Below are 27033 nucleotides of genomic sequence, written 5' to 3' on the forward strand. Positions count from 1 at the left end.
ACCGTAACGGTACACTACAGTGAACTGTAGGAGGCAACGTGGTCAGCATTGCGCTCGCCCGAGATTATTACCCTGATTTGACTCAGGTACTCATTCACAGCTGAGTCGACTGGCATCCGACGTCAAGTCACGATACAAATCCCACTGCCACCAGCGAGATTTGAACCGCGGCCTTCCGTATGACAACCCAGTGCTCTAACCACTGATATTCGGACACACTTTATCCCAACGAAAAATAATGCTACTCGCTGCATGTAAAGAGACACACAGACTTCATATTCTCACAAAATTTCGTGACAATCGATTCAGCCGTTTCCGAGTACATCGGCTGTGATAGACTGAGAGGCAGTCAGACAAACAGACGGACAGATGGACAGTGAAGTCCTCGGTGTTTAACGTAGGTACCTGTCTTGAGACTTAATCCTACGGCCCTCTTCAGGCACGGATTGATTTTGTGACCACAATCAGAGCCCCGCTGAGACAAGCGTAACGGTACCAGTCTATACCAAGTGCATGCTTAGCATTCATACTGGTGGATGCAAGAATTACCTAAATCTCTACCGAACTATGGAGTACGGCACCCGTGTTGATACGCAACACCACGTCGAGGCCCGAAGGTCTCTTCTCGCTTGAGCACAACCACAGCCACCATGAAACTCCCACAAGGGGGCCAACCGCAACCACCGCCCCGTCTTCCTCCCCGCCACCTCAGAGCACCGGACAGATGGACAGTGAAGTCCTCGGTGTTTAACGTAGGTACCTGTCTTGAGACTTAATCCTACGGCCCTCTTCAGGCACGGATTGATTTTGTGACCACAATCAGAGCCCCGTTAGACAAGCATAACGATACCAGTCTATGTCAAGTGCATGGCTTGGCAATCATACTGGTGGATGCAAGCATCACTTAAATCTCTACCGAACTATGGAGTACGGCACCCGTGTTGATACGCAACACCACGTCGAGGCCCGAAGGTCTCTTCTCGCTTGAGCACAACCACAGCCACCATGAAACTCCCACAAGGGGGCCAACCGCAACCAACCGAGCTGTACTCAGATACGACAGGAATTCTCCTGAAGTATAAGAGTCCAGGGGCTACCTCGGTTCCCATGGTACCAGTATACCCCTGGTAAGGTTTCGTGACCGAAGCCACTTCAGATGAGTCCCCGTGCAGACTCGGGTCTGATCGCCCTTGCTAGGCCTTGGAGCATTCGCCTACTGCATCACGGCCGGCAAGCCAATGCGATACAGCGTTTTCCGGTGCCACCACGAGGAGGTTCTCCCTGGCCACTTGGTTTTGGTTCAGCCGACAGGGTTGCCGCCCTATCTTCCTCCCCGCCACCTCTGAGCACCGGACAGATGGACAGACGGACAGACAGACCTTGAATGATAGAAAACGGGCGCGTATAGCTCTCAACCTTGTCTCTGTTTTCACCATAATTTTCACCCCGGCCCCGGATTTTCTCTCTAAGGCCTAAGAAAGTCACCAACAACGAGAATAAAAATCAAATTAAATTTAATTAAAGAAATTATTCTTCTGAGATTTGCTCTGATAATAGTTTTTAGTTTCTCTGGAATGGTCATCCTGCATTTTAAATGCAGTCCCTGTTCACGCTGTCGAAAGCTTTCTCTTTCTGCAAATGTTCATGCAAGATCACTCAAGTTGTGAACACTCTGGAAAGAGTCATTTACGACTTTGAAAAACAAGGTTTTGACAGTTAGCCAAGGAAAACATTCTGACATAGAGCTCCGCGGGCTCCACACGATTGAACATTTTAAATATTAGATTAATTTAAGAAATAAAATTGTTTATTAGTTCTATTATATTTCAAATAAAATATATTAGAAGCACACACTTGTTAAGCAATTTTTCAGTTTGGACAGTGTTTTCTTCATTAAAAAATAATGCGTAATTAATACACGAAACTCCTCGTTTTCTATGTTTGCCGACTTAACAAAAGTGACGACATGGAAACTAGTCAAAACCATGTTGTCAAACAATATTGGAATATTATACTATTTTTGTTTATACCGTCATCTTCTCGCCAATCACTCCAAGTATTAAACAACGATCAAGTTTTCAATATCTTGTGTTTATTTGGTAATTTTCAGATAATTGTAAATATGAAAATATATGCTTAATTTTTAACTGCTCCTGTCCCTCTGGTAACTAGTGTTGAAATTAATCTGAAGTATGCATCATTATCCAAGGCGCAACAACTAGTATCCTTTGCTTCTTTGTTTTTGACGCTGACGCTGCTACTATTTATTTCAAAATTAATTTAATGTCTGCGTCAATTATCGCCTCCTCGATCTGGATGAAGGCAGTTTGTATATTTCTCATTGTTCTTCCATGATGTCAATGGCATCAGCAATGCCTCACGCATTTATATCAGTATCACGGACCACTTTTTCCAGGGCCAGGTTAAAAAGGATGTACGATAGGGTATCCTCTTGTCTTAGACCGTTGTTTATACTAAATGGTCTCGGGTTTTTTTTTCAATTCAATTCAATTCATTCAAATAGTGACTTACAACTAGACAATGATTACTTAATGCTAGCTTAAATAATGGCTAATTGATCTTAACTCTATCAAACGGGTGACTATTACATTGTTTGGCCAACCCGACCTTCTCTGTAATTTACTTTACTTAGTATATTATTCTTTATATACATGGATCTTGACAATTGTAGTATAATCTTGACTTTTCAAAACTGCGCCCGCACTAAAGGCGCGAGAAGGTTGAAATTTATTTACTTAACCTAACTTATTTTAACTTAATCTAGCTTAATCTAACATAATCCTTAACTAATATATACAATAAGCACATTACAATTTCCTGTGCTTAGCCTATCCACTCCTACCAGGCAGGGAGTTTCAAAAAGGGTGCGGAGTTTCGGTCTGTGGGATGAACTCACGATTTGGCAGGGCCTTAAGGAAGTGGCCAATGAGGAGGTTTTACCCTGTTGGTAAAGATGCCGAATAAATGGATTGGGGTGGTCCTCCGTTCTTTCGAAGTACCTTTCCATTAGTGTGAGAACGTATTCTCGAAGTGGTTTGACTTTGGCTCGCCTATACACTTCGGCGTTTTTGCCGATCTTTTTCGTTTTCCAATTGTATGTCTGTGCTGTGTCTGAGGATTCGGTGTTCGAATGACTCGCATTTTGCCATGGCTTGGTTGGAGCATGAGATCCAAGTTGGTGCTCCGAAACAGATAACGGGTCTAATCAGGGTTTCATACAGTGTCAGTTTGGTTTTGGTGCTGAGACCTACTGTCTTGCGAAGAAGAGAGTAGATGCCACTGACTGCACCGCGTGCCTTGCTGATAGCGAACTGGAGGTAGGGTTTGAACTTGAGGAGTTCATGCAGGGTTACTCCCAAGTATTTGATCGAACTAGATCTGCTCACTGTGGTGTTCCCGATTCTCATTTTCGACCGTTTAGCTTTCCTGTGGATGCCTCTAGAACCTAAGTATCTAGATTTTCTCCTAAAAGTGCAGATTTGCGTTTTTCCCTCATTTATCTTGATTCCCCAACTACGGTAGTACCTGCAGAGGTCTACAATGTAGTTCTAAACCGCTTTGGCGTATCATTGGCGAATTGGATCAGGTCAACGCCATCATCGGGGATCGGAACGTCAGCCGTGAAGATATTATAGAAGGTTGGCCCAAAAATGGATCCTTGCGGTACACCCGACGTTACCGGCAAGATACCGGAGAATTCATTCCCCACGCTGACATAAAAGTGCCTATCTTCGAAAAAACTTAACGCAAGTCTAATTATCGGGACTGGGAATTCATTGTCTATTAATTTGTACATAAGTCCGTTTACCCATAAGGAGTCGAAGGCCTATTCTAAATCTAACGCACATGCTACTGTGGGTTTGTTGTTGACGTTAAGTCTTGAGACGACTGTGTCGTGTAGGTAGCTCAGTGCGTGCTGGGTTCCGTGTTTGGAGCGGAATCCGAACTGGTGGTCAGGGATAATTTTGTTGAGGTTGCAGTGCTGGACTAGCCCAATTGTCCATGCTTTCTCAACCAGTTTACCAAGGTTGGATAATAGGGAAATGGGCCTGAAATTGCTTGGCTCGCTTGAAATGCCTTTTTTCCGGATCTCAATAATTTTTGCAACTTTCCACGTGGATGGAAAGTAGTCATTATTAATGCAGTTGTTGAAAACTGCTAATAAGAATTTCAATGAGGCTCTGGGCAGGTTCTTTCTTACAAAGTTCGGGATTTCATCAGGCTCGGCTGACCTTTTACCGTTGAGGTTTTGGGTTAAGTCGGTGAGTTGTGGTAAACTCAGAAAATGTTGCGATTCCGATGGCTTGACTGAGGTGTTGGTTGAGGTGAATTTAGTTAGCTTCTGGGAGTTCTCAGAGACGAAGGCCTTGATTGTTGAATCAAAGATCGACGATATAGCCGGGTTGTTTTGAGGCGGAGGGGAATTGAGCTGAGTCTCAAAAGATTCCGCGAGAACTTGCGCTTTCCTAGCGTCACTGCAGATGTGCTCCCCGTTCTTGGAGAGAGCGATATTACGGGATTTGCGTTTGCCGGTTAGCCTGTTGATATGCTGAAACATATCTGGCCCGGGCTTAATATCTGCTAGTTTCCTTGTTAATTCTTTGTTGCGGAAAATCGCCACTCTTTGCCGAATTATTGTACTCAGACAATTAATCCGGGAAAGTAATGCTTTATACTCAGCATTAACTTTATTTCCGTGTTTGTGGAAAATCCGTTTGAGTTTGCTACGCCATATTTGCCTGACTTTCATATGGAGCATGATATCGTGAGGGACTGAGTCGACTTTGATAAGCCTTGTGTTTCTGCGTGTAGCAGTATTAATGGCATCTGCGGCCAAGGTGATGGCTTCGTTGATCTCTATGTCTGATAGATTGCGGTCAGTTGCGAGTTTTTTCAAGTTCAGCCTTGGTGCAAGGTCTGACTTGAATTTGTCCCAGTCAGTGTGGGCGAAGGACCTTACGGTGGTCATCACTCGCTTTCGCAGTTGGGAGGACGAGAAAAGTTTAAATAGTACTGCGAGGTGGTCAGACATGCCTGGTAGAGTAGTGCAAGATATCACTTGAAAGTTCAGGGAAGTTTCCTCCGAAAGGAGGAAGTAGTCAATGGTTGATTGACTACTGGGTCTTGTCGGAGAATATGGCAAGACCAAATCGACATAGGCTGGCGAATAAGGGTCTTGGATCCATTTAAGGAGGGTTTCCCCATTTCTGTTGACTGCCGTATCACCCCAGGAGGTGTGCCTAGAGTTGAAATCGCCACCGAAAATGAGGTACTTGTATTTTAACTGGAGATTGCCCATGATCTTAAGATCTTGTCCCAGTTGCTCATTTGATGTAGACGGAAACTACCAAAATCCGTCTACCATCAGTAGTTTTTACCATTGCCTCCGCGGCGGAAGAGGTCAGCAGGTTTTCAATGACGACTTCCTCAAATTGATTGTCTTTCCTGACTGAAAGGGCAGCGCCAGTGTTGTTGTCATACCGGATAATATTATACCCGGTGAATTGCACGTTATGCTTGCTGTTTAGTTTCGTTTCTGAAACGCAATAGAAGTCTGCTTTCAGACTGTCAATCAACACTTGGGCAGTGGCACGTTGAACGTGTGAGATCAGGGACGCGGAGTTAAACGTGATGATATTTAACTCCATAGGTTCATAATGAGTTTTATAGCGGCGAATTGCCGCTGCTCATTAGTTGAGAGATTGCACCAATTCGCGAAAGGCGTTTAGTGCGGGGATGGGAGCAGGTTGTGCTGCCACTCTTGGTTGAGCGTTTCTGGCAGCTTGAGCGTACGATACGCTGGGATTGACCAAGCTTTGTGACAGTTGTGTCACTGCGCACTTGGCTCGGGAGCTTTCATTGGCTCGCTTTTATTTGGCAGCTTCCTTTCTGGCTACCATCTCTTTGTAGGCCGGGCACCCGCGATAGCTTGCTAGGTGGCCAGCTTGGCCGCAGTTGCAGCAAAGAGGCCTTTCGATTGCTTGTCTTCCGCATTCCCCGCGAGCATGGGATTTTGTGATTTTGAGAGGGCTCAAAAGCCGCGATGAATAATCCCGATTGCGATTTCATCGGGAGGGCCGGATTTTCGCTGTTCAGAAACTTGTCCCTGCGCGTAACGAGATTCGCAACTGTCTTCAGCTGGAAATCTGGATGTTCTGCTTTCAGTTCTTCCAAGATGTCTACGGGGTCCATTTCCCTGTGTAGTAGTGGCATTAAGCTCCTGGTCTTTCAAAAGGGCGAAGACCTTCCGGTGATCTTCCGCCGTCTCCGTAAATATGAGGGTCCTGTCAGCCCTCGTATTTTTAAGCGACGCTTTTTGTCCCTTATTTTTCAAAAGTTTTAGGGATGAGGGTACGTTCAAACCGTACCCAGTTATAGCAGGGATTATTGTCTTTTTTGACTTACTAGGTTGGGGAGCTTGGGGTGGTAGCCTGTTTTGGAGCGGTTACAGTTTTGAAACTAACCTTGGTCTTGTTTTGTTTCCTCCTCCGGACGAAGTTGAATGGGTCACCTTCGTCGATGACTTCGGGGTATTTTGGTGGCTGCCCATACCGCATTCTTGGCTGGTTCCTGGTGATTTCTCCATCGTTGCTGGTGCTCCTCCGCTGTCGATGACAATCGGTTCACGATTGGTCCCTGATGTGCCGGCTCGCACCGCCTCTTGTAGTTCTGCTAGCTCCTGCTTTAGCTGAATTATCAGCTGCTGCTGGCACTCCAGCTGATGTGCCAAGACTGCTTTTTCACCTCTGAGCTCTTCAAGCTCCTTCCTTAATGGATAATCATTTTCTGAGAGGCCCGTGCTCCCCTCCTCCTCAGATGATAGCTCCCCAGGGAGTGTCAGTTTAGATCTCTTGGCGGACATTTTTGTCCCCAAGCCCGTCCTCTGTTGTTCTCGGAATCTTCAGGTATTCACTAAAAATAAAAAAATAATTACAGTTATTTGCACTTTGGTATACAGTGTCTCAATAATATTGAGATGCACTGCATACTTCACTAGACTGTACTTCCTTTGATAGTACTCCGCTTTACACTGCACCACTTTCGTCACTTTCCTTACTTTGGTCACTTTCTAATATTTTTTATCACCCGGATTGCTCCGTAACGCGTCCGTCCGCTTCGATATCTCGGAGCGAACTGATGGTCTCGAGTTTAAGTTTAAGTTTTTTATTTTCAATAGTGGTTTACTTTCTAATACATGATTAATTACATTCTAGCTTAAATATTTAGCTTAACTAACTTAACTTTATTTCAATGGGTGGCTATTACAATTGTTTGGCCTACCCGACCTTCTGTGTAATTCTTACGTTAATTGTATTGATTTAATACATGAACCTTCACATTGATTTTCAACTGATTTGAATTATTTCAAGACTGCGCTTGCACTAAAAGCGCCAGAAGGCATTACTTACTTACTTAAACTAACTAAGCCTAAACTTAATCTAACTTACTCTAACAATAAATACTTAACCTATTATATACAATAGCACATTACATTTCTTGTGCTTAGCCTCGATGTATCCCTACCAGGCAGGGAGAATCATATAGGGAAAGGATAGCGGGTTTAAGAGCTTCGCTCACTATTTGGCAGGGCCTTAGGAAGTTGGCCAATGGGAAGGTGCTACCCTCTTGGTAGAGTTGCCGGATTAGTGGATTTGGATGATTCTCCGTTCTTTCGAAGAACCGTTCCACCAAGTTAAGAACGAATTCTCGAAGAGGTTGTACCTTGGCGCACCGATATACTTCGGCGTTTCTTCCAACCTTCTTGGTTTTCCAATTATAAAAAAGACCAGTGCAGTACCTTAATATCTGGCGTTCGAATGCCTCACATTTGGACATGGTTAGGGTGGAGCAAGTGATCCACGTGGGTGCTCCATAGCAGATAATGGGTCTGATCAGGATGGTCTCGAGAGTGATCCTGCTGTTTTATATGCGCTCGCGCGTCTGTCAGAGTCAGCCTAGTTGGTGTGGGAGTTTACTACTACATTAAGAGTGTCCAAAAATACATGAAGATGCAAATCTTCAAAGGAGAGGGGACTACAGACTTGCCTGTCAGAACCTTCTCTTCCACCTATACCAGGAAAAGCGAAAGAAAAGGACGCTGGTGACACAGCCCGGACACCATGAACCTGGGAGGACTTCCAGCCGACGACAACGGAAGGCACTGCGAAAGAAGACAAAATTTCTTGAGAATGAGACCATGGGCGTTGCTGCACCTAAGTATGGTGATATACAAAGAAATCGTAAGTAAAAAAACGGAATTTTCGGCGGAAAGTGAGGAAAAGCTGACAACCACGATGAGATCCACGCGGAAGTTCCTATCTACTGGCAACAAGGCTAGCAAATTAGCAGGACTTTTCTTATATATTTCTGGTAGAAGAGCCATAGGTTCGTTTTAGCAAAATCCGTAGTATTGAGTCAGTAAAGGGGACTAGGATCTTCTTCGATGAGAAACCTTCGAGACCGAGAGCCTGCGTCCTGATGTCAACATTGTAAGAGGCAACCATGCTGAGACAATTTTGTTCTCAGGACCTTGTTGCGGTTAACTGACAATACCGGGTTAATGGTCAGAGAAGAATAATTTAAAATATAATGCTAACAAAAACTTCACAACTTTTAATCCTTTTCTTACTTAATTCACAAATCAATTGTCACTAAATTCATTTTTTAATTCAATTATTTTTTGCTAAATTACGGCCTACTCCACCACGGATAACACCGGTAGTGGATATTGCCAATCGAATTAACAACATTCACAATAAATTTCGCATGTTGTTAACCCCACTGCGCCACAAGTTGTGATGCGAACGCTCAGGATAATTGTTGGGGCAGTGGCAAATGCAATCCTAGAGAAGAAAAACTTTTTGATGTTATCACTTCACAATCTGCACTCCCAAGTTGTTAGAGTTGATTAGAGACTAGGGAGTGCTAGATGAATTCTCACTCTAAGACCACCGTTACTTAGAATTTAGTCTGAATATTGCAAATGAACAGTCTTGTAGAGCTCCTTAAGTGACTAAGGACTCCTTTCACGATAGAAGATTAATTGCAAACTCTGAATAGCATAAACATATAACACCTTACACACCTCGATGCTCATCATGCCGGGGCAAAGAGGGAAATCTGATTTCCACAAAGAAAGCCGGTACCGAGCAATGCTGCACTATCAAATTACGCGGACATGCGCTGAGGGCTATCTTGAACCAAAATATCGGTGAGTTGGAGATCCCGTCAACTGAAGACGACGGACAAATGCTGTCACCATCAAGCATGGAAAGAGCAGTCCGTGCAATTCATCGGCATAAAAACCATAAGTCGCCAGGAGCTGATGGAATTACAGCCGAAGTGGTTAAATATGGAGACGACCAACTACACCAAATGGTTCATCAACTAATACTCAAGGTGTGGGATAGTAAATCAATGCCTGACGACTGGCAATGGGCCATTATCTGTCCCATGCGTAAAAAGGGGGATATCACGCAGTTCAACAATTATAAAGGTAACACTTTGCTAAGTACTATCTATAAGATATTGTCCACTATCCTGCTAGACCGAATGGCCCATACCAAAGAAGCTTCACTCCAGGTAAATCAACGACAGATCAGATTTTCTCTCTGCGGCAAGCGATGGAAAAACTGTTGGAATATGGCCATCAGTTGGGACATATTTTCATCGACTTTACACGGCCATGAGATAATTCGGTATCCCAGCGAAATTGATAAGACTGACTAGCTGACTCTGACCAATGTGCGAGGCTAGATAAAACCAGCAAGATCACTCTCGAGACCATTCAACATTAACAACATTCTAAGACAAGGAGATGCCCTATCACGCGTCCCCGGAAAAAGTGATCCGCTATGCAAATATTAATTCAAGAGAATCATCCTCATCATGCTCTCTCATCCTCTTCAAGTCCACCCAACTACGGGTCCACGCTGACGATATTAGCTTTATGTGAGGAACAACGAAGGATGTGCAGTCTACCTTCAACAACAGTTGATTTTGCTTCATATCCTACTGAATGAGACCTGGAAAATCTAATCTTAACCGAAATACTAATAGTTGAGTTACAAATGCCTGCCTTAACTCTTTGTGAAACTGGTGCCTTGCAGCAAATGACATTCTGAGCAGGCAGTATCCGCTAATCTTATTTAGAAAACTCCTCAGACAGACTCGAAAAGACATCTATTGCTTGTCTTACCCATCAAATCTGAACACAACGTATTTTATACAAACTCTGAAACTCAAAAGTCAGGGAAACTAGTGTGAACAATAATAACGCACCACCCCGCTACCTAACCGACGTCTAAGATCAAGGATCACCGGTTATGACGTTTTCCGACCTCCCCGCCGTAAGTTATTCTCATCATTTGTACTAAAACTCAGCTGATAGAAGAAAACAAAAAATCGATACGCTGTCAATTTTATCAGAGTAAACATAACCTTAGAAGAGAGGGGGCTGCGTTGGCAGGCAGGTATTTTCATTCTCAACAGTGTTTCCTATGCCAGCTTACGGAGGAAATCTGACAAAAAAGACTGTTATACTAAGTGAGACGTCCACCCTAGAAAATGACTGAATCAATTTCCCGAACTGAACCGTCATCACGGCATCATTTTGAGTATACCAGCGAGCAGGAACTATTGTCCGAATTCTGCAAACATATGAGTGACCCGAAGAACGTGGACATAGCGGCGAACTACTTATATCAATCGTTACTCGATGAATCAATTTTAGGAGTAGTGTTCGAAGTGCACCATTTGATAAAATCCGGAATGTTAGACGCACTTGAAGGTGAGCCCGAAGATAGCAAAGAGTTTGCCATTGTTGACCTGCCAGACCTCGATGTCTTCGGTTCGACCGTGGGGAAGAAGGCAATAGATTGTACCTGCCCTAATTGTGATAGATTAGTTTCCACATCGAGGTTTGCTCCCCATTTGGAGAAGTGTATGGGTAAGTTACAATGTCAATTAAATACGAAAGGAGTGCGAATTAATTTCTGGATTTGCGAACAGGAATGGGTCGGAATTCGTCTCGCATCGCAAGTAGACGAATCGCCAGCTCCCGTGAAGGAAGCAGCAGTTTTTTCGGAAGTAATGTTAGCGACGACGAAGAAGCTGATGCTGATTGGTCAGGTGAGAAGCGACGAAAGAAGATCCAGCAGACCAGACCAAATGGCAGTAAGAAAAACGGGAAATCCTGAGAAAGCTATTCATGACCGAATATATCTCCTCAGTGGAAGAACCTCATGTGGTATCGCGTGTAAGATAACGACTTTTTATACAAAATAAATAATAATTTTTCATAAGAGAAAAAGTATTCTTCAACATAAGTTATAAATTTCCTAAACATAATTTACGTGGACAAATCGTGCCGATATATCTCCAATGGGCTCATAAGCCTCCTTGGTGTGATAATATAGGAAATGACTTTGACACTCACGAGATAAATGAAAGTTTAAGTTTCTACCATGCTAAAAAATGTGGCCTGAAGAAGACTCTCCCATAGATCGTGTAGGAAATAAGCCTCGTTTGAAGAACATTCTAGGTCCTTTACATACAGTACTCACAAGTAATTAGTTAGTACTTCGTGTAAATTATGCAAACCTTGTTTATTTTTTTAGCTCAAAACTTTCTTTGGATATTTCTCAAGCATTTTTACTCAGCAAGAGTTGTTCTTCTGGTTGTCTGTGTGTGTGTGTGTTTGTGGTGGGAAAGAAGATATAGCCTCTGAGCACTCAGAGCGTAGTGGCCCATTGCACTCGACTCCCCGTCTAACGGAATATCCCGGATTCGATAACGTATCGCAGGATTTCCGTTAATGGATGTTGTTCTGGTTACTGCATTTTCATTTACAATAAAAACGATAAATTCCAATTGTCATGAAAAATAAAAAAAATTGTAGGACGGACATTCTGTGCAGTTGAGTATATCAGTTAGCACGATCAGAAAATATCAAGCAACCATCGGAAAAGAAGACTTGGACGCAATACCGTAAGCACGAAATGGGCCGCCATCCAATTTATCCAACAAGACGCAGCGCAAATTATGTGAACGATCAGCAATGGGGAAGAAAAAAAATCGTTACTATTCACACAAGTCGGCAACAGACTGATAATATTATAATATTAATACTAGTGTAGAAACAGTTCAAGGGTCTTAAGGAGGAGTGGTTTACGGGGCCGCGCAAAGCTTATAAACCCGATGTTGAGCAAACACCATCACAAACTTAGGCGTAGCTTCTCTAAAAAGCACTACAAAGGACTGGGAGAGGGTTGTGTTTCCAAACGAAACGAAAATAAATAGATTGGAATCGGGCGGACATGAGTGGGGGCGTCACGGTGCGGGGGAAAATTGAAACCACATGTCATTAAGGAAACGCTTAAGTTCGGTGGGGTCAATTTGATGAAGCGTTTGTGTGACGTAAGGACCGGTCACTATGTGTGGGAGAATATGGGGAAGGATGACTGCGCAGGGCATTGCTTTTTTACATAATAGTTTGAATGGAGAAAAAGTGACCCCAAGCATTTAATTTTGCAGATTTTTTTCATTTATGTTATAATTGGAAACATTCGATCGGGCTTGTGAGTCAATGTATATTGGATCATTTGTGGACAAAATGATAAAGATTAAATTTCCAAGTTCTACAATACTGACCCCAGGGCAATGAATAAAGAACTTGTAAAGCAAACATATTCCTGAAACGTGGCCGATTCAAAGCTACCCCAATAGACACGGGGAAAAATGCACTTATTTTTAAAAGTTGGTTGAAATACAGAACTGGTTAGAAGTATCGCAGTTCTTTAAACTGAAATTCATCCATGTATGGATAAATTGGGTAACAATATGGAACAATCCGTCAGTACTGAAAGTCGTCCAGACCACGAGGGAGTCTCTTCCGAAATTGCATCGCATGGATTTACCAGTGGCCTGTGGTCGTCATCTTCGCACGTTGAATTTATGCCCACAATCGTCAATTTTCCTCGATTCAAGACCTGGAAGGTGTAATTACGGCTGAGTCAATATATTGCAACGCTTGGCCAATTTCGTGGGTTTTCTTCTTCTTTAGCCGTTGCCCCGTACGGTAGCATTGCAAGCTCGTCTAGATGGAGTTCGTCACTTTCCTCGAATGAAAAGATCTTTCCAGAGTATCTTTGTCTAAGAAAAGCAAGTAACAATATAAGACACCCAAGGCGACCTCGCCCTGCCCTCAGAATGGTTGCATAAAGCCAAAATATCCTTTCGCCAGGTAGTAACTTAGAGAACAATATCTTATTAAAAGTCCAACTACGGTTTTCATTCACCTTCTTAAGGGGACAATCTACTGTTATTTTTTTACGTTCATGTTTTTTGAATAATACTCGTTTATTTCAAGTCGACATTTTTAATTTTGCTTAGAAGCCTAGAACTAAATTATTATTTAAACAGTGTCTGATAATTCCTTTCCTAAGTAGTGAAGATTCGAATGATTCAGTTGCTTTCGAGTAAGTGTTGAATAAGTTCTTATATTTGAATCTGTGAAATGCAAAATATTTCAAAATGTGTTGAAACTTTTGGAAATGAAGCTAATACCCGTGCAGGTATCACACTCTAATCGATGTCTTTCTCTGAATCTTAACGGTCATCCATTTCTTCTACTCCCTGGGAGTATATTATCGAGCAATTAAAATCCTATTTTGCGTATGCTCTAAACGGATAAGTCAGGCTACATTATATCAAAGATACGACTGGCAGATTGCGGAAAGTTCTTAAAAAAAAAACGGAATAAGAACGATATACGATGCTCAGAGCAATGTCCGCAGCCTCGGGAATCAAAAAGACAAGATAATTCTAGAACCGCGAAGTGGGTGTCCTGTAAATCCGCGTGTTGTATACAAAGCCGCATGAATTACATAGGCCAGGCGAAAGTATATTGGGGATACCAGAAGAACCATAAGAAACCGAAATAGCAAAACAAGCAAGCGCTGAAAACTGCAAAGTGGATTTAAGGAAGGACTCATTAAACTAAGGTAAATGAATACGAACAAATTTTACCAGAAGCTCCAAAAACTCCCTACCCTATTAATTTTGACAGAAATTCGGTCCCCAAGTGTGTCAGCCTTAAGATTTCTATTACCAGGCAATAAGGTAAATATTAGAAATAAGTAATTTAATTACAAGATGGCATTTAGGAAAAATTTAAAATAGGTACAACATAAGTACATATAGCTCATCTCTCCTATTCTTTAAGTTTCCTTCCAAAAAAGATCTAGTTTATAGTACATCCGAGAGTTTTTTTCATCATCATCATCAACGGCGCAACAACCGGTATCCGGTCTAGGCCTGCCTTAATAAGGAACTCCATACATCCCGGTTTTGCGCCGAGGTCCACCAATTCGATATCCCTAAAAGCTGTCTGGCGTCCTGGCCCACGCCATCGCTCCATCTTAGGCAGGGTCTGCCTCGTCTTCTTTTTCTACCATAGATATTGCCCTTATAGACTCTCCGGGTGGGATCATCTTCATCCATACGGATTAAGTGACCCGCCCACCGTAACCTATTGAGCCAGATTTTATCCACAACCGGACGGTCATGGTATCGCTCATAGATTTCGTCATTGTGTAGGCTACGGAATCGTCCATCCTCATGTAGGGGGCCAAAAATTCTTCGGAGGATTCTTCTCTCGAACGCGGCCAAGAGTTCGCAATTTTTCTTGCTAAGAACCCAAGTTTCCGACGAATACATGAGGACTGGCAAGATCATAGTCTTGTACAGTAAGAGCTTTGACCCTATGGTGAGACGTTTCGAGCGGAACAGTCTTTGTAAGCTGAAATAGGCTCTGTTGGCTGACAACAACCGTGCGCGGATTTCATCATTGTAGTTGTTATCGGTTGTGATTTTCGACCCTAGATAGGAGAGTATCCCGACGAAATTAATAAGACTGACTAGGCTGACCCTGACCAATGTGCGAGGCCAGATAAAAGCAGCAGGATCACTCTCAAGACCATTCGACATCAACAACGGTCTACGACAAGGGGATGCGCCATCATGCGTCCTCTTTAACCTGGCCCTCGAGAAAGTGATCCGTGATGCTGAGGTGAATGCAAGAGGTACGATCCTCTTCAAGTCCACCCAACTACTGGCCTATGCTGACGATATCGATATCATGGGAAGAACCATCCGAGACGTACAAACTGCCTTCATCCAGATCGAGCAGGCGGCGCGAGATCTTGCGCTGCATATCAATGAAGGCAAGACAAAATATATGGTGGCAACGTCAGCACCGAAGACGAATCAACCAACAACATCAAACCGCACTGGTCAAACACAAACACGAAGAAGAATAAGGATAGGAGAATACAACTTTGAGAGTTTTTTTCCTAATCAAAAAAGTGCAGCAAGACGTTTTACATATAAAGTCATCAAGAAAATTGTTTTAAATTCTGCTTATTTATCGTACAATGAGTCCGAAGTTGGCTCTGAAGTATTTATTAAAGCTATCTAGTATCCCAGAAGCAAAGCCATTGATATAATAGCAGGTCTTAATAGCAAACGCTAAACTGTCGTAGCAAAAGGACGTGGTTTAAATTTCGTTGGTGCCAGAGGAATTTGTATCGTGACTGGATATCTGATGTCAGCTGACACAACTGCGGATGAGTGCTGATCACATTTCGTCCTACGGGGTGCTGTAGTGTACCGTTATAATCTTGAATAAAAGGCTGTCATACAATTCCAGGCGTTGATCCAACCGCTAATATAAAGTGATTCTTCATCAAAAAGTGCTGGTGATATTCAAAAAATAGTGAGGAAGTTGCAGACGTTAGAAGAGCCTTAGGGCCTTATGTTGATGTTTTTAAAATAAAATGGTCTCTTTTTTGGAAAGGGAAATTGAAAATTGGCTCCGCCACTGCATGATAATGAAGAATAAAAGACAGGAGGAGACAGAATCACCAAAAAAGCCTTTATCGATCGCGAGGGAGATGACGTCAATATTGCTTTCTTCTTGACGAAGAAAGGAGCAACCAATGCAGCCTACTACTACCACCAACTTGATCTACATGAAATTGCATATTGGTAAACCCTGGGTAATGTAAAATATTGGAATAGAGAAGAAGAAAACGAGTTTCCTGAGCTGCTAGTCGACTAACAGACCCGCAACCTGTCAGCAAACTCCTGTTGTATAAGCATGGTTTCCAAAATACGCTAAAGGAGGCATGCGTGTTAACCACGCCTGTACGCCATCATTTACGATTCACCAACATGCGCTTCAGCTTTCTCGGACTCTCTGGAATAAAAGATATCATTGCATGACATAGTGTCACGTGTCTACTACCACTTCCGCTTTTCCACTCCACCATCTACCTTTGCCGTCAGCAGAAAAAGATGCTACCAATATAGGTAAAGTGATCGACATCCCCGTTGTTCTACCCATTAAAATAGATAAGAAGGGCGCAATGACCAGCCATATTCAGAACCTTTTGTTGTTTTTTTCGGTTCGAGTCTGCTTGCCTCCTACAAATCCCGAGCCATTTGGCCATGGTTCATGTTTCAACGGGAATTGCAGCATGAAGACAGTCACCGATAGCAAGAAGAAATATTATCAGCGACAAAATGCCGACTCCGCTTTTGACCTTAAATTCCTCAGAATTTTTATAGTAAAATTATAAAAGCTATCAGTTTCTCCGGAATATCCTCCTTACGTAGAGCATTTCAGATAAGTTTTGAGAAGAAGAAAGTGAGAAGTGGGAAAAATATGGAATACAATAATGTGATCCCGTTAGCTAGAACAGTTTAACTTTATTATTTTAATTATTCACAGCTTTATTTTCCTTATATAATTTATTTTATTATTTGATTCAAATAGAAGTTTATTGTGTAATTTTTAAATTACAATTTTTACAAATTAATAATTATTAAAGAGGAGTCTTTCTGCTCATCGACCTCGTTCCTTTACTCGAACAAAAAAACAATTTTCGCTGTCAAAAATTGTTTTTCGTTGTCATGGCCACCGCGATTCCCGCCAGCGTGAGTCCTACACGTTAGTTGCTCGTTCCGCCACAATACTCCACCCCCAGCTGAAAGCAAAGGAGATTTTCGCCGAGGAACCAGACACACGGCACCCTCAACTCGGCTGCCGCAAATCAAAACGGTCGCGTCGCGCGCCTCTCGCCCTAACTGCGTTTTCTTGTTGGGCGAAGGGCTTTAGTCGCGCCAAGAAGACCCGGGGCGGCTTCATCTTTGGCATTGTGTCCTTGTGCAGACACAACAGACTGCTAGCGTTGCGTCCCGCCTTGGTGTTGAGAACAGGGTCGCTGGGGTCTCAGATTCTCCCCGTATACCAGCTCCGCTGAACTTGCAGTAAATTCTCCTCGATTAGTTGTTCGAGGCCAAACAGAACGAGTGGCAGGATTTGCGATCAAGAAGGCCTTCAGCAACCTGTGCCACCTTTCGAGCATCCCATTGGACTGCGGGTGGTACGCGGTTGTCCGGTGACGTTTAAAGCCGAGGAGTTTGCCCAACTCGAAGAAAAGGGAGTATCCGAACTACACTCCCTGGTCGCTGATTATAATAGCCAGCACACCGAAGCGTGGACTCCATTCTTGCATAAGATTGTGCAGTAATATCTTTCAGAGGTATCACCCCAGGCCACCGCGTGAACCTATCGATGATGGGAAGGCAATACCTGAAACCGTGCGAGTCTCGCAAAGGGCTAATGATGTCGAGGTGGATTGTGTGGAAACACTTTGTGGACCGAGGGAACACTCCTACTTCTGTCCTCACATGCTTTGCAGTTCTGCACTTCTGGCATGCGGTCCACTTTGGCCTCAGAATTAATGTCTTTGTTCAGGGACGGCCAGAAATACTTTGCGGTGACTAACCGATGCGTTGTCCGAATGCCTGGGAGCGCCAGATCGTGAACGGTGTGAAATACTTCCTTTCGGAAACTGGTCGGCGAGACCTCAGACAAGGCCTTGGTCCCTTGTCTGAGGTCTCGCAGTATATACTGGATGTTGAGCCGAAGATAGGAAACTCCCTAAATGTGTATTTGGAGTTGGTCCTCAAGCTTTGAAAAACTGATTCAACCTTCTGCGTCTCGGCGATTGCCGGAAAATCACCGGTAGCGGGGATCTTGACCTCTGCAACACATAACAAAGCAACCACGTTATCTTTACCAGACACGTGTTGAATGTCGGAAGTGAACTAAAGCTTAAGTGCCGAAATTAGCGAGCGGCCAATTTGTCGGGCATTTGCTGGTGGTGGTTTATGGTCCATGAACGATGTGAACGGTCTGCCTTCAAGGGAATACCGCATGTATTTAATTGCGAAGTACGCGGTTAATAAATCACGATCATAGGTGTTGTAGTTTCGTTGAGCGGGATTCAGTTGTTTGGAACCTTAATGGCTGCCAAATTTGATTCACTTTTTGATGAGTAGCAGCACCTACCGCCATGTCTGAGGCATCGACGAATACGATTAGGGGTGCAACTTGCTGAGGCAATACCAGAAGGGTAGCATCCACCAGTTGTTGCTTAGTGGATTCAAACGCCTGGACAGACTATGGGAACTACACAATCAGACCCAGACAAGAAAGCGTTAAGGATCGATTGATGGTGGGCGGCGTTGGGTAAGAAACGACGATAACATACCCAAGAACCTTCTCAGAATCTTAACCGTTTTTGGAAGCGGAAAACTCGAAATGGCTTGCACCTTGACAGGGTCCGGTTGGATGTTTTCAGAGGTAATCAGGTGGTCCTCCTCAACGTTAAATACTAGACCAGTCTGAAGGAGACGTTGAAAAATGCACTCGAGGTGTTCTAAATGGTCAGATTCAGAGGAAGACACGACCAGAACATGATCCAAACATATGAAATATAACTGAAGGTTTCAAGCAGAGAGTGGATGAATCTCTGAAAGGTTTTCACGGCGTTGAACAGCCCAAAAATCGTCTTAATAAGTCGAATAGTCCGAAAGGTGTGCATATTGCCGTTTTCGCAATGCCTTCGGGAGCTACACTGGTATGGTACGCCTTGACTAAGTCCAAGGTCGAGAAAGTGCGTAAAAACGTGAATGAATGGGATGGGGTATCGGTCTGGAATCGTCTGATCATTTAGACGTCGCCCAACGCGACCAACAGCTGTCTGAAGGTCTGCAAATACCCTGCTCAAGAAGTTCTTCGAACTCTTTCCGCGTAACTGTGAGCTTCTGCGGTGGTAATAGACGCACCTAAAAAAAATTGGGAGCCAGCAGTATTGATGTGGTGCTGAATATCATGCTTAGCAGACTCAGAGAGACTACGCTCGGTAAGGTTGCTGCGGTATTTTTGAAGAAATGCTCGAAAACGTGCGTCGGGATCGTCCTCAAAAACGTCGGAAAGAGTGCTGGGTGAGCAGGATGAGATTCCTGATGACCAAAGAGAAGTTTTGAGGTCAATGAGGTACCCATTATGTATATCCACTAACAATCCATAGTAGCACACGAAATCCACACCTAAGATGGGTATACTGATGTCCGCGATAATGAAGAACGGTGCCAGTGCAGTTGTTTGGAGAAAAACTAAAAATCTGCACTCCTCAACGTTAAATACTAGACCGGTCTGAAAGAGACGTTGAAAAATGCACTCGAGGCGTTCTAAATAGTTGGACTCAGAGGAAGACGCGACCAGTTCGTATGTATATTCAGATTATCCTGCTCACACATTAGCGTAATTCAAATTCTATTTAAGCACATCGATATTGTCGGTTCATTTTCACTCAAGTCTCAGTAATAGTCTATATTACACTTAAAGAGGGGAAAAAGATCTGAGATACAAAAATAAAGCTTTTTTTTAAATTTCTTCGGGGTATCTTATTTATTAACATTTTTGCAATTTGTGTACATTATTAAGGATTATTTTCAGAATATTATGTAAAATTTTCGTAAAAAGATATCAAGAATTAAGTCCGGTAGTCAGGATTACCCATGCTTACTTCATCTGAATTTAAAAAACCAGAAGACTTCTTTAGTACATAAGTTTATCTTGGATTTGAACGAAGAAGTTAACAAAATATCCATTTTTGGATTTTTGGGAAAAGTGCAACTATAAAACTCTGATTTTTTTCAAAAAAGTTCATTTTTAATGAAAAAAATAATCTGTAATTGGAAACAAAATTAATCTTTCGTTTAGAATCGATTTTTCAGTATATAAAATAGATGTACAAAATTTAAGCGAAATCGATGCAGAAGTTTTCCGGAAATTTTGACTGCGGACTTGAACATTTAAAGTTTAGAGAAAAACATAAGTTTTTTTTTAATTTACATAGAATCATCGATTTCAGCTACATTCATACGCATGTCGTGTTTTTGAATTTATATAAATAAGGGAGCAAATGCCAACTTGTAACTACTTCGGTCACGCTGCTCCCAGGGCAGAGGTGGGGCAGTGTCTGATGAGTTGCCTCTGTCCTGGACGAAACCGCAAGTCATATGTTTTGCAACAACTTGGGTGCTTGCCCAACGGTAAGGGTTTCGTGGACCACAACCGAGAAAGTATGTTGCTTTCCAAAGCCATTCTTATTTTAAGGTTTAGATATTATATGGATTAATCATTCCAATTTTTATCGGATTTTCGGTTGATTATTTTCTGATCACATGTCAGTATTGAGCATATTTGTATTCGTAAACACGAATATGAATATATTCGTACGATGATTTTCTGTAAATACGAATATATTCGTATTCGGATAAGTGAATATTTTCATATTTACAAAGGTGAATACGAATACGGTTATATTCTTACGTCCGAACGTGAATACAAAGGTATTCGATTGGATTGATATTTCCAAGTGCAAATAAAACTTTTTGTATTGAAATGTTAGTATTCGCCTGGATACCGAATATTAGCACCTTAATTATTTGATCATGTTGTATGTATGTATGGACGACTAGGACTTGATATCTAAGAAAAAAATTAAAATGCGTTGCAGGTGTAAATATATGTCTGTATCAGACATCACACAGATGTCTGTCTTAGATAAATGTCGTCATGTCTGCCATCACTCGCAATGTTCAAATAAAGCCATCAATATCTACCGTTCATCGGCCTGCTTCCGTTATTCGGAAGATTCCGTAGTCGAGAAACGCGTGCATATTCCAGAAACCAATCAAAGTTCATTTTTGATAGCTAAAGGCCGTAGCCGGGAGGTTAGGCGTTTCGATAGCAGTCCACAAATTTCTATCCCTTTTAGTCGCCTTTTACCACAAGCATAGTGAGTGTATTCTTAACCCCCAACTCACAGGGCACAAAAAAGACATCAATTTCCAAACAAATTTCATATGTTCATGTACAAATTGGAGTCTGTGTTGTTGGTCGTGAGCTTTCAAAGGAGATGGAAACTTTATTCTGCTATTATAAGAAAAAGCCTATTTGCTACACTTCTTTTGACAATAATGCGCCACATTCACTAGCACAGTTATAGGGAATTAATTTTTGTGAGGTTGACCGTACTCCGAAACCACCATTTTTTAAAGCAAAAACGCAGCCATTCAAATTACGAATCGGCACCCATACTAAATCCAAATATAAAATAAAAACATTCAAAAACAAAATATCAATAGAAGTAACGTTATATAGTTGAAACGGTTGATTTTTGAATCATAGAGAAACTCTTGCAATGTCGACAAAAAACGTCACTTAGGACCTTTTAAGTAAAGTTGGGTTTTGAAAATGTGTCAAAAAACTACCAACATACAAGAACCTCATATGGAATTGTAACTATGAAACACAGTGGACATCAGATAATTACCAATGTTGTAATTTCCACCGTTTCAGCTTTAAACGGAAATATAAGATAGAAAATATGTGTAATTTATATAGACTAACACTTTAGAAAACAATTATTTATGTTAGATAATATAATAACTTTTTATTAATATACTCCTTTTTTATTTAATTACATGTCTTCAATTTTAAATATTATAATTTATATCACTTGATCAAATTTTAAGTATTTTTTTAGTTAATAATAAACTTACCTGCTAAAAACATTTAAATATTCCCCCGCATACCATACGCGTGGAGAATGAAAAACAACAAAGTTCTCTGCATTTTAAGTACATGACAAATAAATCTATATATATAAATATATATGTATTTATAAACATTTTCAATAATTGAATAACATTTAATGCGCTTAATATTATCTGACCGAAAACAATGGAAAATCAAATACAGGAAAAACAGTGACAATAATTACGCGAGAAAATGAAAGAAAAATAATCAATCGACGGATGCAAAAAATCTCAACTATTACTAATATGCGCACGTAGCTTACAGAAAGTAATAAAACAGAGTCAAGGAATTTTCGCTATATATGCCGTCTCCGTAACAATTATTTGTAAAAAGGCAAACATGTTTGTTGTTGTTATTAATTCATATTTTATCATTATGTGCACCTACTTTCTTCGTTCGTCTCGTTTTCTTTCACTTCATTTTATTCTCTAGAAAAATTTTGGTTAGTTCGACATCTTATCAATTGAGTTTCTACATTGCATTCTTCTTTTTCAATTGAATTATTCAGTTTTTCTCACATTTTTACAAAATAATTATAATTACATATCACTAAAACTGTTAATGTATTTCAAAGGAGTACAGTTTTAGAAGAGGATTAAATACACCTTTATATAATAATGACGATAATAATTATTTTTTTGTAGGATTTTCCAAATACTTTTGCTTTTATTTAAATTGATAGAAGTAAAGACATAGAGATATTTGTTCTTAGCATGAAGAGTAATTTTTCCATTTTATATGATTCATATCAATAATAGTATGCTGGCTTTTGTACATAGTGTTATTTATTCTCACTTTCATATATTAAATACTTCGATTTAAAAGAAACTTCAAGAGCTATTTCCTTACCAATAAAATTATTTGCTTTTGAATGTTAAGTTTACGTCTAAACAAGCTTCATAGGACGATTAATATTTAATAAAACTCGAATCGATTCAACTAAATTCGCACCGCCTCTAAATCTATCAATTTTGCTTTCAAAGTTAATTTAAGTTTCCACTTTTAAATATCTACAGGATCCAGGTCTGGTCATTGTTTAATCTTCGAATTAAAAAGGAAAGTCATTCCATCCCTACAGAGAAAATGATGCTCAAAAAATGCCTACTGCACTAGCAATTCAATTAATCTATTTTCAAACAACTCAAAACGAACAGAGTACGTTGTATAGTTGTTAAGGTACGGATTTGATATTTGTATATTAATCACATTTTGGTTTCCTATTTCAACTACTTAATTCAATTATTTGAATAATGAGAATGAAAAATATTGATTTTTTGTGAATACTAATCTCTTCTTCTCTTTTTCGTTTCGTCAATTTACATTCATCGCTTTAAGAGCGATTATATTCTAGTAGCATTGTAGTGTCGACTGCAATACTCTGGTAATTATATTTAGTTGTATAATATTATTTTTCTGCATTTGTTTACTACGGTGGAATAACTGGTGTTAACAGTAAATTTCATTGTTTAAAGACTATAATGATATTCTTTGTCGGTTTGCAGTAATCCATTTTTCTGTTTTCAAATCTTTCTATATAACTGTGATATTCATCAATGGAAACAAAGACAACGGAAAAATTTATGAAACGAATATCATGTCACAGGAAGTATCAACATAAATCCTGCTTATGATTAGTGCTTTTTATGATGGCTTCCCATTCATGTTGATAATGTCAATAGTTCTAATCGAATTGTATGAATTATCATGGAAGTGTAGAGGATTTTTGTCGAATTCAAGTGATATTGTTGGATGAATCACAGATTTTAATCGAAACAACAAATCCTCGGTCAATCTTCAAGCGGAAGTTTAAATAGGATGCCTCCGTTGGGATTATTCCAGAAACAAATGAAGCAACGTAAAGGTAATTTCATGAGTGAAATAAATACGAACGTTTGGATATGACTTATCGACTTATCTCTGTCAAACTAAATTAAATTATCCTACACATGGGATATACAATTACCTATTATTTCCAAATAAAATCATATCTTGTTAATGACATGAATGAATTTCCGAGCCTGCAGACAATACCAGCCATTTTATATCTTGCAACTTATTCAAATTGTATACTAAGCAACCAAAATAAAATAAAATATTTAGTGAATTCACACGAGCATCGAATTCTCCTCATATCCTGCAAAATTCAGCAATTAATAGGAAGAACTACACACAGCACATTATTCAAAAATGTATCTGCATCTTCGCTGATAGAAAAGCAATCATTTCATACTATAACATTTAATCTCTAACAATTTATTTTGTTCAGTTATGCAACGTTTTCATTAAAGAAGCAAAAATGGACATTACTCCATTCGTTCAAATATTTAGGTAGTATACGGTCTGAAGTAATTTCTCCAGGAAAACAGTTTTGATCCACAACACAAGTACCCGATCCGCTTGAAGACCCGTTCCTCACACCTTCTCTAAACCATATAATTTTTTCTAGTTTTATTGCTTTATAATACCTAGATTTATACAAATTAAAATATTTAATTTAAAAAAAAACCTCAAAAGCATATTCTTTGCATTTTTTTGCAAATTAAATCATTGTGCGCTATCCAAAATCAATAATAATTATTTTTTTCAAAGAAAGCGAAGTAAACGATTTATTAAAATTTACAATTTATAATAAAGAATATTTCCTAGTAATTGTTTTATTTAATATATATATGTAAATGTAAACTGAGGTACATAAAAAATTGAGCAAATAAATATTAAAATAATAAGCAGAATTATGGAGTATAAAAAGGTAATTATTTTCCTTCGCGAACATTAAAAAACTAGCAGACGCACTCAATCAACAAAAACCAAAACCAAGTAATGGAAAGCACCCCGGTTTTCGTCTTTCTAGTTTTTATTACCAAACATTACTTTTAATTTTTCAGAAGTTCGTTTGTTCTTTTATTGGCCTCGTCCAGACGAATTTTATTTTGTTCACCCTGCACGGAGAAAGAAATAAAAAATCAAACAAAGTAAAAAAAATACAAATCTTAAAAATAAAAAAAACCAAATAAATTTTCGAGCGGATAAAAAAATAGGAAAGCATACGAACATCTCTATAGTAGCAATTGGAACAGAAATTTCACACATTGTAATTCTTTTTAACTATACAAGCCATTTGATTTTTTTGCAACTACTGTTTAAGGCATTCGATATTGCTTTGAAATTAGTTTCGTAATTATATGATATATACTTTTTGCCCGTTCAAGGGTAAATCTAATCTTAACAGAATAGTTTAATGAGCATCGCTAACCGAGAAATCAACCAAAAGTGATGAAATAAAACAACAATATGCATCTATCAAGGAAAACGGTCTGTACTGCACTTATAATGCTGCATCAATAATAGCCTCGCTAGAGCTTGACTGCGTTCCCTCAATCAGATCGTAGCATCATCGAAGCATTCCATTCTATTTTCTCAGATATATTCTCTCAGGTTCCCTATTGCAGCTTTCATATCTGTTTAGTATTTATTTCGTCTCTATCTCATTTACACTGACTGTGACTATTACGTTCGACTAATTCTTTCAATCCGATCATTTCCACTGTGTTTTGGTCCTTTGAATCATTGACATAATATCATTAAGTTGTTTTATTAATTTCCTATTCGAATTTCACATGTGTTTCGAAATTCTCGAGGTGTATCAGAGAAAATTAGTTTTGCACCCAATGCTAGAATAAAGATTGCAACTTGAGCGTGTAGTACTCAAGCCTTGTACCTTTTAATTTAAAAAAATTTCAATAGAGCTTTATACATACATGGACAATTATTTTGCAAAACTGAGCACATTAACGAACTACGAATATTTTTGCCCTAATTCGTTTAATTCGACAAACTACTAAAAACTGTACGTGAAAAATGGTCGCTTTCTCTTCGACTCTTCATCTCAGTTCATTCGCAAACATAATGGAAGCTCTAAATTTCTTTCTTAGTTGTTTTTCTTTTGTATTCCCGTTAAACAATATTCAAAGTTGCACTATTTGCAGTATTTAATTTTATATTTTAACTTGCTGTAAGCTGATTATATCAATATATAATTTATAATTCAAGAAGAATCGATAAAACTTTATTTCCTGCGGTATGTTGTCTAAGTTTTCCAGAAATAAGCATTAGATATTTTTCATGCAGTACTATTTTTAATATAGTTCTTCTATTTAGTTTTGTAATCGTATGCATGGATTTTCTTGGATATCAACTGTTCTCTGTAGTTTGTCTCTTGTATTCCGTTTTGAATGTGTGAAAATAAAGCCAATATTATATATGTTGTTTCATGTTCGATATCAATTGATGGAATGTGACAATATTATCATGTCTGGAGTCGTTATTACATCAATTTCTAAGTGTCTTTCTGAGCTCAATTCATCTAATATAAATAAGATCACATAGTAATGATTTATTTGAGAAGCTGATGAGCCCTTTGGTTGGCCACCGCTATTCTTTGCTCGTTTGATTCGCCCTAAAGGATGTTGTTTCAAAATTAAGAAGATAACATATTAGATTGACATATTGGAAAAGTTATTGCAATAGCCATCAAAACACAACAACACATTATTGAAAAATGCTTTCCAGTAAAATTTAGATAAAAGTCATTTAATTACCTTGCGGTTGATTCTGTCGATTTGCCTGTTCTGATTTTCCAATTCTGATCCCATGTCCAGAGCCATATTCCTTAGATTTCCGATCATGGTATTAACTTGTCCCATATTCTCTTCCATTTCATCCTCACGAGCATCATTGGTAATTCTGTAACGCAATATGGAAAATTTAATGTGGCTTCCCCTTCATGTGCTTAAAAATAGAAAATCAGGTATTGGTTGTATAGGCCGAAGAAAAAGCCTTTGTCCCGTTCACAAGCGGGGTCGGGTCACCGTGATCGATTCCGCCATTTTATTTTATCAAGGTTTTTAAATCCCCATCCAGTGTATCAAGCCACCGTTGTTTTGGTCGGCCTTTTGGTCGTTTATCATCGTTTTCGATGTTCAGACCAATCT

General features: G+C 40.0%; 2 protein-coding genes across 6 annotated transcripts in view; one reads left to right on the forward strand and one right to left on the reverse strand.

The window, feature by feature from the left end:
* The first annotated feature begins 10423 nt into the window (after positions 1–10423).
* LOC119651461 (SAGA-associated factor 11 homolog) lies at positions 10424–11662 on the forward strand. Its single transcript, XM_038055067.1, has 2 exons — positions 10424–10969; positions 11032–11662. Exons 1-2 carry the CDS (start codon positions 10588–10590, stop codon positions 11217–11219), a joined length of 570 nt encoding a protein of 189 aa, XP_037910995.1. The 5' UTR covers positions 10424–10587; the 3' UTR covers positions 11220–11662.
* Positions 11663–21870: 10208 nt separating this feature from the next.
* The window catches only part of LOC119652715 (synaptosomal-associated protein 25), a 66511-nt gene continuing 61348 nt past the window's right edge, over positions 21871–27033 (reverse strand). For 3 of the 5 annotated variants that reach the window (XM_038057002.1, XM_038057001.1, XM_038057000.1), the window contains exons 7-8: positions 26641–26785; positions 21912–24981 (exon numbers count right to left, since the gene is read on the reverse strand). In XM_038057002.1, the coding sequence (XP_037912930.1) occupies positions 24916–24981; positions 26641–26785 (211 nt within the window). In that variant the 3' untranslated portion in view covers positions 21912–24915. Of the gene's footprint in view, positions 26499–26640; positions 26786–27033 lie in introns of all 5 variants that reach the window. The other 2 variants (XM_038057005.1, XM_038057003.1) reach the window with 2 other exon arrangements.

The sequence above is a fragment of the Hermetia illucens genome, chromosome 3, assembly GCF_905115235.1.
Source record: "Hermetia illucens chromosome 3, iHerIll2.2.curated.20191125, whole genome shotgun sequence".
NCBI lineage: Eukaryota > Metazoa > Arthropoda > Insecta > Diptera > Stratiomyidae > Hermetia > Hermetia illucens.

Coding starts and splice junctions, on each gene's coding strand:
- LOC119651461 (XM_038055067.1), top strand. CDS start 10,588: ATGACTGAATCAATTTCCCGAACTGAACCGTCATCACGGCATCATTTT. Junction 10,970..11,031: donor CCATTTGGAGAAGTGTATGG/GTAAGTTACAAT, acceptor ATTTGCGAACAG/GAATGGGTCGGAATTCGTCT.